The 11,683-nt window shown below is 39.9% G+C and overlaps 1 protein-coding gene across 2 annotated transcripts in view; it reads left to right on the top strand.

The window, feature by feature from the left end:
- The first annotated feature begins 324 nt into the window (after nt 1–324).
- HSD17B12 (hydroxysteroid 17-beta dehydrogenase 12) overlaps nt 325–11,683 on the top strand; it is a 168,823-nt gene continuing 157,464 nt past the window's right edge. The window contains exon 1 of one of the 2 annotated variants that reach the window (XM_032166223.2): nt 325–606. In XM_032166223.2, coding sequence (XP_032022114.1) covers nt 447–606 — 160 coding nt within the window. In that variant the 5' untranslated portion in view covers nt 325–446. Of the gene's footprint in view, nt 607–658; nt 978–11,683 lie in introns of those variants that run through there. The other variant, XM_058446266.1, reaches the window with a different exon arrangement.

Below are 11,683 nucleotides of genomic sequence, written 5' to 3'. Positions count from 1 at the left end.
TCTTACTACAATCTTTCCATTCACTAGCGGCTTCTCTGATCCCATTTCCTCTTCGAACCTGAGCTCAAACCAGCCTGGATCTGACCGGCCAATCCGCGCGCAGTCTTCCGCAGTCGCGAGTACGGCTGCAGCCAATGAGAGGCCGGGGCGCCTCGGTGGGGTGAGACAGGGCGCTCACTGGCGGAACCCCGGGGGACGTGGTGACGGGAGGAGTGTGGGAGGGGCAGTGGAACTGGAGTCAGCCAATGGCTGACGCACTACGCGCAGAGGGAAAGACAGATCACCAATAGCGACACGGATATGGCCCCGCGGGCGGGGTTTAGGCCCAAAGTGGTGTCGGAGCCGCGCCTATTAGTGTCATCCTCACCGTCACGGCCGGCGCCTCCTCCTGGATTCATTCATTCGCTCTTTTCATTCACGAAGGTAGTGAGGCCTAGTGGAAAGCTATGGAGAGCGCTCTTCCTGCCGCCGGTTTCCTGTACTGGGTCGGCGCGGGCACCGTGGCCTACCTAGCCCTGCGTATTTCCTACTCGCTCTTCACGGCCCTCCGGGTCTGGGGAGTGGGGAATGAGGCGGGGGTCGGCCCGGGGCTCGGAGAATGGGCAGGTGAGTCGGATGCAGCGCCGCGTCCTCGCTCCCGCGGCGGCCCGGACCAGGCCTGGCCCGTGATGACCAGTTCCGGGCTCTGCTCCTGGCCTTCCCCTCCCCAGCTCTCCTCTTTCTCAGGCTCCTGCGCCCCGCGGGCCCCTCCTGGCTCCCTTGGCTGTCTTCTGCATGCTTAGACTACTTGCAGAGTTTTAAAGTACGAAATACACTGCTCGCTCAATCCTGGGAATCTAAAGCGCAGCTTAGAGTGTAGGAGAAAACTGCCTTAAGTCTCTGGGGCTTGTGCCCTTTAAGCCATTCCGGGTTCATGGAGCCAGTCAGTCTCCCTGCTGCCTCCTCAGTCACACGCTGTCCTGCCTGGTTCGCCCCTTGTAAGTGTTTTTAAAATAAAGTTTTTCGCTTGGTTTGAATATTGGCCCTGTGCTAAGGATGCAGAGCATTCTGTTAACATGTTTGGGCTGAGGATGGAAGGGGGTGTAGGGACACAGAATTTCAGAAGGCTTTTTGCACTGCGGAATCGTACCTCCCCAGTTACGATTAAGATAGTAATCGTATCTGGATTTGGCCTATTTCATACAATTACAAAGCCCCTTTAAAAGGAATACTCGCTAAACTGTTCTGGAGTCCTCACGAGCAGGAAGAACTATTGCTTCTGTAAAATGATAACTCATCATGTTAAAATCAGATTTTTTTTTTTTTTTTTTTTTGCACAAGGACGTTTGTAGGAAAAAGTATACCCGTAAAAAGTGAACTGAACACATGGAACTTGTAGTCAGAGGATTTTTAAAATGGAGGACGAAGGTCAGATTGAGGAAATAGGGAAAATTATCTGCAGGGAAGTTTTGCCCCCCCCCTTTTTTTTCTTTTTCAACCTATTTTGTTTCCTTCTTTGCTTTATTTTTCGTCTCTTGGCCTTTTTTCCCTTTAAACCAAGTGATTACGTATGATATGCTTGTGGTCCTACCCTGAGATGATTATTTATTTTGATGTTTTATAATCAAATGTGCACTTCCTAAGCATTTTATTGAATTTTGGGGTGGTTAGGCATTGCCTGCAGACTGGGCTCAGGTAAGATACACTAATAATGTTACTCCATGTTCTTTGTTTATTTAGAAACATTTAAACAACCTAGTAGGAAAGGCATATGTTAACCTTTTGGGTTTATGTTAACAGTAAGAGAAAACATCTTAGCAGTGGATATGTATGTGAAATCTTTGCATGATGTGGAGCAACATTATAATACTGTTTCACAATCACCTGTTTCTCTGAAAAAGAAAGTGAAATGTTCAGCTGAGTGCGATGGCTCACGCCTGTAATCCCAGCATTTTGGGAGGCCAAGGCGAGTGGATCACGAGGTCAGGAGTTTGAGACCAGCCTGACCAACATGGTGAAACCCCGTCTGTACTAAAAATACAAAAATTAGCTGGGTGTGGTGGCGCGCACCTGTAGTCCCAGCTACTCAGGAGGCTGAGGCAGGAGAATCGCTTGAACCCAGGAGGCGGAGTTTGCAGTGAGCCGAGATCGCACCACTGCACTCCAGCCTGTGTGACGGAGCGAGACTCATCTCAAAAAAAAAAAAAAAAGTAAGTGAAGTATTCAACTTGGTTATAATTAAGATTATGATTTCCCAATTGACTTGCCCACATTCTTCATTGTTAGTTTTGGAAAACCTGTTTGAAGACTTTTGCTGTAGTTATACAAGACAGTTATGCCTTAGGGAATTTTATCAAGATAAAATTTGTAATTGGTAAGCAAAGACTAATGTTAATAACTTGTTGTTTTCTTTTCTTTTTTGAGACAGGGTCTCACTTTGTCACCCAGGCTGGAAGGCAGTGGGTATGGTGGTGTGATCATAGCCAACTGCAGCCTCAAACTCTTGGGTTCAAGTGATCCTCCCATGTCAGCCTCCTGAGTAGCTGGGACTACAGGTGTGCGTCACCACACCAGCTAATTTTTTTGGTTTTTAGTAGAGACAAGGCCTCACTATGTTTCAGAGGCTGGTCTGGAACACCTGAGATCAAGCGATCCTCCTGCTTCAGCCTCCGAAAGTGCTGGGATTACATGTGTGAGCCACCATGCCTGAATGTGTTTTTTTGTTTTTTTGGTTTTTTTTTTCTGTTTAAAATTGACCATATTGGTTGATTATTCAAATGATAAGTCCAAGTCATCTACATATGAGCGTATAGTAAAAGGCAAGTGATGTAACACCATAAGTAACATTTGTGTTGAAAAGATTTGGCCCCAGAGGAAGGATAATTGATAAATTAAGGGAAGTATTTGTGTAAGATTTAGATACAAAATTTGAACTGGAACACTGGAACAGCAGAGGATCATAGTATCATAATTGAAGTGAAATGCTGACAGGTTCAATTTACCCTGGGTTGTTGGAATTTTTTTTTAAGTGCTTAAGCAGAAGAAGTGATCTTAAAAGAAAATACTTCCTTTATCTTCAAATTCTGGGACTCTTCAAAAACAAAATTAAGAGCAGCTCATCTTAAACAGATTCTTCACATGGGTTGGAGGGGTGAACTGAAATAATTTGAAAAACAAACTAGCAGAGCTGACACTTGAATAATTAGAGTTGTGATTAAAAATATTGTTCCACCAAAGTTATGATTTTAGAATTGTTGTATATAAATAGTACTAGTAAGTTTTTTCCCTACAAAATTACTATCTTAATCTCAAGAGTTCTTATGCAGCCTTTGAATCTACTTTCTAGTACTAATATTTAATATTTTCCTCTTTATAACCAATTATATATTTTAAGTATTTTATATTAGTATATGTTGAATTGATAGTATATTTTTATACTTGTTATTCTTAGTCTCTTCATGTGAGTATCTTCATGTGAGTATGTTTAATCTGTCTGCCTCAGATTTTAGGATCTGAGGGGCAGAAAGCGTGGATTCTCACATTTTGTCTTTTCTCACAAATTGGCTCTTCTAAACTTATGAACAAAAACTTTGAAAAAACTTGAAATACAGGTATGCTTCACAATCAGTAAAAATATTCTAGATAACAGGTTCCTCAGTGTTGTTAGGCTTTCAAGACTGTCCATTACTTGGCCCACACTCTAATTTATCTCCATCTCCTGGTCAAGAGCTGGGCCATCTCTTTTTCCTAGTTCTCACCAGTAACATTCCCACTCAGGTGAATCCCCTGTGTTCCCTATACCCCTAGAAGGTGGGTTTAGCCAATTTAGTAGGTAAGACTTCTTTGTCTGTCATTGTTACCCGAATACTTCCTGTATTTCTTAGGAGAACAAAAGGAGATCCTGTGAATGTGGAGTTTCAGTTGTTTGAAGGTCAGTGTAGCAAGTAATCAAAAAAAGATTGATAACAAAGGTGGTCAGTTTGTATTAAATAAAGGAAAGAACAGTCACTGCTATGGAGCAATAAAAAATGTAATCTGTAGAATGTGGTTTGAGCATAAATACATTTTGCATGTATTTGAGTAGTTTTCATTACTGGAGTTCATCTAAAATGATTGCTATTGAAATAAAGTGGAGACGATAGATGCAAAGGCACAGTAAGTAGACTTCCAATGTCAAGATATTTTATAACTTTAAACATAAGACAGCACTCTGAGCACTTACTTTTAGTTTTTAATGAAGAGGATATTGTTACACACAGTGAAGAATAAATGATCCACTAATCAGTTAGTGAGTTAGATTTTTTAAAACAACTTTGGTGGGATATAATTATTATACCATACAATTTACCCATTTAAAGTGTGCAATTCAAGGTTTTTACTTATGTTCACAGGGTTGTGCAACCATCATCAAATCTAATTTCAGAACATTTTCATCTTCCTTAAAAGAAATGCTGTACCCATTAGGCCCCTCACTCCCTGACCCCCACCCACTCCAGCCCTAGTCAACCACCAATCTACTTTCTGTCTATGTAGGTTTGCCTGTTCTGGATATTTCATATAAATGGAATCATATAATAGGTATTTCTTTGGTGAGTGTCTCTTTGATTTTTGCATAATGTTTTCAAGTTTTATCTATGAAATCTGTACTTCATTTTGTTTGTATTGCTGAATAATATTCTGTTTTGTGGAGTGAGGTTAGATTTCAGAAAAAGTCTTCAACCCTTTGTTTTGCCCTCTGGATGTTTACATTAGCAAATCCCTAAGATGTTGTAGCTTCTGGTTGCTGATGGAACTCATTTGGCTTTGTAGTATTCCAAGGTTCTCCTAATTCAATAGATAGTGAGGACTTAAAAACAGCATGGAATGGTGTGGTTCTCCTCTGGAAAAACCATTCACGAAAACATGCTTTGCTTAGACATGCTCAAGAATCAAAGGATTCTCAAAATCACAGGTGTAATCACAATTTCTGTTTTCACATTGGTTAACTGCATAGGGTTAACCTCAAATGACTGAAGAATACTTCTGTAACTAGAGCTTATTAATAGTAGGTGTCTTTCTTTAACAAGAGTTTGTGATATCACATGATTTGAAGAATTATATATGAAATGTTAGTTATTTAAATTGACAACCCAGAAGAAATATTAATAACTATCATTTATTGAATGGGTGCTTGAAATGTGCCAGGAACTTGAGATTATTTTTAACCTCTTTGAGCTATGCTCCATTGTCCCCAGTGGACAGAGGAAGAATCAGAGGGTTTAGTAAATTGCTTTCATTATCTATGGTTTCATAGCTATTAAATTGCAGAGTCAAGATTTGAAACCAAGTCATCCGTTCTGCAACATTCATACACTGTACATTGGTGATGGGCCTATAGACTGGATGAGTACTCAGGAGTAGACTTCTTTATACCTACAAACTTTATTAAAAGCTTTTTGATTGAAGACACACTTTCACTTTTTAAAATTTAAATTTTTGTTTTAAGAACAATCTCAGACAAAAAGAAGGCACAATTTCAAATTTGCACATTCTTGATTTTTCTGGAAGGGTTGCAAAATAGTTGGCACATTTTAGGATCAAGTAGCTTGGAATTTTCTTCAGATTTGCAACCATGAATCTTGTTGTCGTATGAGAAAACACTGGAAAGTTACTAAGGTGCTTAACAAAGCAAAGGGTTTGACAGTCATCAGAATGGCGGGATTTGACTTCGAATGCTATTTTCTGTTTATCGCTCTGGCATTCTTGAACGGATTTAGTGACTCCCTGGAGGTCCAGCTTGGTAAATGTCGTATGCTTGCTGTTGACATTCTAGTATTAGGGTATAGATACCTGTTCTTACTGGTGAGCCAGTGTTGATCGCAGTAGTCATTACATGGGTTATATTTTTCGCAGAGGCAGGGAAGGTGAGGGAAGGCAGAGAAACAAACTTAGTCATAAATGTTTTTGAATATTTATTCATTCTGCCCTTTGGCTCCCAAAAGGGAGTACATGTGCCTGAATGGAACAAGTTCTGCAGATTAAAGTTGGCAGGGCAACTTTCAAGTACTAGTGCTGGAGTCTACATAAGAGGAAACAGATGCAACTGAAGGATTGGACCTAAAAGCATACCTTTATCTGATTTGGAGGAAAAACCAAAGAGGGAGGTTTCCTGGGATTACAGATCTGAGTCTGCACTCCCTGAATATCTTCTTCCCTCACTCCCCTCCCCACTAGCCCCCATTGCTCCCACCTTGTTTTTTGTTTGTTTGTTTGTTTTTTGTTTGTTTTTTCCTGTTCTTTCTTTCTGTGCAACACTAACTTTCCTATTTAGAGGTGAAACCTGAACTTGGAGACCCAAACCTAGACTTGAATTCTAGCTTCTCTACAGATTTCATAGGCTTATTGTGAAGAGTAAATGAGAATACTTATTCTCTATAAAACAGACAGTACATAAGTGCTTGATAACTTGTCATTATTAGTAGTATTATTAGCTTTAGTAGCATTGTGCTCTGATTACCTGAGCTAATTGCCAGGATAAGGTTTAGTAAGAAAGAGTTGATATCTGGGTGACTACATTGTCAAATAACTGAGATTACCATTGCTACTTGCAACTGAGAGTGTTGAGCTTTAAAACTAATATTTTGTTGTTGTTGTTGGTTTTGGTTGGTTGAATTGAGGATAATTTATTTATTTCAGTTTCAAAAAAATTTGTCAGTGATTGTGCACTTTTGGAACTCTAATAGTATTTCTTGTATTCATTCTGGTGGGCTTTTTCACAGTTTACCTTATTAGTCGTGTGTATGTATATGTGTGCATGTATCACTTCGTTTGCTCAAAAGTGTATTCGCACTATAATATTTCGTGAGTGAATACTTTTTTCCTTGAGATTCTGGTGTATTTCAATTGGGGATCAGATGTTTTGCTTTAGTTTTCTATTTTTTGTTCTACTTTGCAAAACAATTTGTAAATTTTTCTCTTTCTTCTGAAACCTCAAGTGCTATACATCTAAAAATGCTAGATTGAAAATAAACCAAGGCTGGTTAGACACAGCTGGTTACAGAGTCATGATAGCAGGGCTGTCATACTAGTTTTGAAAGTGTATAATGCACTGAGATCAAAAAGATGTCCTTGAATAGTATTGGGTAACAAGCTAACCTTTCTTCATCTATGGTATCAGGAAATTACAGGGAGTTACAGGGAACTGAACACTCTGCCATATTTAACAAACATTAAATATAAATTTGGTAGTTATTTATTATTCATTCTCAAATCTTTACAAAATTGTTGTGAGCAGATTTTCCTTTAGTAAGAAAGATTTCTCCAATTAAAGTTTTAGTAACACCTTGCTAATTGGTAAGACTAATTCGTGAAAAATTAAATTCTAGGGTATGTTGACCAAAATGTAGTTTTTAATTTTGAAAGTGTGATAAAATAAGTCCATACCTTCTGGAACTACCATTCTTTTTGAATTGTTGAAGACTCTGAACCAAATTCCTTGGAAAATCTCTTTGATAGTAAATACATTGAATAGTAAGCATATAGAACCAGAAACTGCTATAAAGTTAACCATAGAGCATTGAGTATATAGTTTATTTGCTTCATGGAAAGAAATGAATACTACAGTTGGTTGACAATTTTTACACAAATTTAGTAAGCCATTTTGTGAAAAAACTTGAGAAAATGAAAAAAACCAGGAGGCAGAAGAGAATCATGATAGAATAGCAGAACTGGAAGGGATGTTAGCAACCTCTTCAATTATTAGGGAAATACATGCTGGAAAAGGTAATGACTTGCCCAAGATTATGCATCCAGTTAGAGAATGGCCAGGCCAGACAGTTCAGTGGCAAAGGGCAGAAGTGGTGGATGCATCTGTGGTAGATTGATTAAAAGCAATGATAGGAGCGATAAGCAGCAGGCTCTGACAGCAAAGTGGAAGAGATTTGTCTGGGTTGAATTAGAGGAAAGTGGCGAGGAGGAAAAGCAGAGGTGATTAGTGGTAGTGATGAGGATGCTGGCAGAACTGGACCTCATCACACATTCCTGAAACTGGTATGAGGCAAGAAACAGTCCTCTCTATACGAGAGCCTAACTCTTAAAGAAATGACATGTGCCTTTTCGGCCCTTGAGGACACCATTATGCCATGCTCTTGGTACACCCTACATAGATATTAAGACGGGGAGGCACTTGTTCATTGTATATAGTGGTGCAAGCTAAGTTAGTTGATCCAATATCTCCTACCCAGAGTCTCAGCTGTGCTTATATCCCAAACTACTGATTATGTGGATGACACTTAATTGCCAAGGAAATACTGCATTTAGTATATGTTCCTCAAGGTGGCCAAAAAAGAATATAGTATTTTTTAGAAATTTAAATACCAGTGTAAAAAAATCCTTTAATATTCCTAGTCTGGAGAAAACTTCTTCAGATTGATTTTACTGTAATGACTGGCATTAACTGCTCATAACCAAGCTAACTTCCAGTAGGAATATTGCCAGCTTTGCTTTACTGATAGCTGAGACTCTAGTCCTGTAGAAGCAGTACTCATACAGTAGACAGGCTCCCCTGATTTTGCACATCCAATCTTATAATTTTGCTGTGGAACAGGAAGCTACTGCTTATCTGTGTGTTCCAATGCCTATCACTGCCTGTCATGTGTAAGGAGGCGATGATCTCCTTATAGATAATGTGAAAACAAAAGCTACATTGGGCTAGACAACAACATTCACACATTCTGAATTAGAGCAGGCTGATTTAATAAAATGTTACTGTAATGGTGATATTTTAATTTACAAAGCCCTTTTCAAGTATTCTTTAATTATTTCCATAGCAACTCTATGAGGCAGGTTAGGTTGGCTTTGTTATTTCCATGTAATATACCAAGACCAGATGGAGATGCAGTGACTGGTATAAGGGTTACACAGATAGTAAGTAGCAGAAGAAATTGAATCTAGGTTTTCTGACTCTCGGCTCCATGTTCTTTCTAATTTACTGCCAAAGCTGCTGAACAAGGGTGATTTTAAGGCCATTTGGAATACTTGCACATGAGCTTATAAGTTGGAGAATTTCGCAAATGTTGCTTGAAAGTGAAAGGTTGGCCAGGTGTGGTGCCTCATGCCTGTAATCCCAGTACTTTGGGAAGCTGAGGTGGGAGGATTGCTTGAGCCCAGGAGTTCCAGATCAGCCAGGGCAAAAAAAAAAGAAAAAAAGAAAAAAAAATTAGCCAGGCATGGTGGTACATGTCTGTAGTCCCAGTTACTCAGATGGCTGAGGTGGGAGGATTGTTTGAGCCCAGGGGGTTGAGGGTGCAGTGGGCCATGATTGCACCACTGCACTCCAGCCTGGGTAACAGAGCATGACCCTGTCTCAAAAAAGAAACATAAAAGTTAAAAGTCCGTTTATATCATGGCAGTATTCAAACTCATCTGGATCATATGAATCCGTCCAGTGTACTTGTTAACATTACATTCTAGGGCTTTACTACAGACCTACAGAAAAAAAATCTGTAAGAAAAGAGCATGGGACCATGTATTTTTAACAAATAAGATGATTCTTAAGGTCATGCATTTTGGGGACCAGGCGCACTGGCTGACACCTGTAAGCTTAGCATTTTGGGTGGCCGAGGTGGGCAGATCATTTGAGGTCAAGAAGTTCTAGACCAGCCTGGCCTGGTCTAGTAGAGATGCTGAAACCCCATCTCTACTGAAAATACAAAAATTAGCCCCGAGTGTTGGCATATGTCTGTAATCCCAGCCATCTGGGAGGCCGAGGCAGGAGAATCGCTTGAGCCTGGGAGACAGAGTGAGACTCTATCTCAAAAGATCATGCATTTTGGGAAACACTGGACTAGCCCTAGAAAAAATAGTGGATTATCCATGCAGGCTTTTTAACCAAATGTCTTCTCAATACCAGGGCTTGGTTTATAATAGTAAGCCACTGTGTCCGGCCCAGATGGGTTTTTAAAAATTATCTTTATTGGCCGGGTGTGGTGGCTCATACCTGTAATCCCAGCATTTTCAGAGGCCAAGGCAGGTGGATCACTTGAGGTCGGGAGTTCGAGACCAGCCTGACCAACACGGTGAAGACCGGTCTCTACTAAAAATAACAAAATTAGCTGGGCGTGGTGGTGCACGCCTGTAATCCCAGCTACTTGGGAGGCTGAGGCAGGAGAATCACTTGAACCTGGGAGGCAGAGGTTGCAATGGGCTGAGATTGCACCATTGCACCCCCGCCTGGGCAGCAAGAGCAAAACTTTGTCTCAAAAAAAAAAAAAAATCTTTGTTATGAAGTTAATATAAATGATATCTTTTAATGATGATTCTTAAAGAGGCAATAGACTGAAGAGGATGTTCTAATTAGTCTTCTTTTTTTTTTTTTTAAGCCCTTTAAATGATGAGGAAGGAGGAAAATGGGTTTAGGTTCTACCAGAAGAAATTAAGATTTTAGTTGACCATCTGGATGACCTTTGTAGTAATTAAACAGTCAGATTGGGTCATTCCTTCAGCAGATAAATAAATAAATACATATATTTCTAACTTTTAAGTTCAGGGGTGCAAGTGAACGTTTGTTACATAGGTAAATTTGTGTCATGGAATTTTGTTTTACATATTATTTCATCACCGAGGCATTAAACCTAGTACCCATTATTTTTCCTGATCCTCTCCCTCCTCCCACCTTCCACCCTCCGAAAGGCCCACGTGTATGTTGTTTCCCTCTATGTGTCCATGTTCTCATCATCTATTATAGTTCCCACTTATAAGTGAGAACATGTGGTATTTGGTTTTCTGTTCCTGTATTAGTTGGTTAAAGATAATGGCCTCTAGTTCCATCCATGTTCCTGAAAAGGACATGATCTTGTTCTTTTTTATGGAGCAGATAAATATTCATTGTGTGGTAATTATATGCTAGACCCAGGGTCTCATGCTGGGTATGAGAATATAGTGGTGAGCAAGAAAGCCATGGTCTCAAAGGTCTGATATCCAGAATGTACAAGCAAGTTAAACAAATTTATAAGAAAAAAAAACCCGTTAAAAAGTGGGCAAAGGATATGAATAGACACTTCTCAAAAGACATTTATGAGGCCAAGAAACATATGAAAAAAGCTCAACATCACTGATCTTTAGAGAAATGCAAATCAAAACCATAATGGAATATCATCTCATGCCAGCCAGAATTGTGATTATTAAAAAGTCAAGAAACAATAGATGCTGGCGAGGCTGTGGAGAAATAGAAACACTTTTACACTGTTAGTGGGACTCTAAATTAGTTCAACCATTGTGGAAGACAGTGTGGCAATTCCTCAAGGATCTAGAACCAGAAATACCATGTGAGCAATCCCATTACCAGGTATATACCCAAAGGAATATAAATCATTCTACTGTAAAGACACATGGACACATATGTTGATTGCAGCACTATTTACAATAGCAAAGACATGGAACCAAATCAAATGCCCATCAATGACAGACTGGATAAAGAAAATGCGGTACATATACACCATGGAATACTATGCAACCAAAAAAGGAGTGAGATCATGTCCTTTGCAGGGACATGGATGAAACTGGAAGTCATCATCCTCAGCAAACTAACACAGAACAGAGGACCAAACACCACATGTTCTCACCCATAAGTGAGAGTTGAACAACGAGAACACAAGGACACAGAGAGGGGAACAACACACACCAGGACTTGTTGCAGGGTGGGAGGCAAGGGGGAGGGGAAGCATTA

The sequence above is a fragment of the Hylobates moloch genome, unplaced genomic scaffold (genome assembly GCF_009828535.3).
Source record: "Hylobates moloch isolate HMO894 unplaced genomic scaffold, HMol_V3 SCAFFOLD_11, whole genome shotgun sequence".
Lineage (NCBI taxonomy): Eukaryota > Metazoa > Chordata > Mammalia > Primates > Hylobatidae > Hylobates > Hylobates moloch.
The sequence above is the reverse complement of the archived record's forward strand: the minus strand, read 5'-3'. Positions and strand labels throughout refer to the sequence as shown.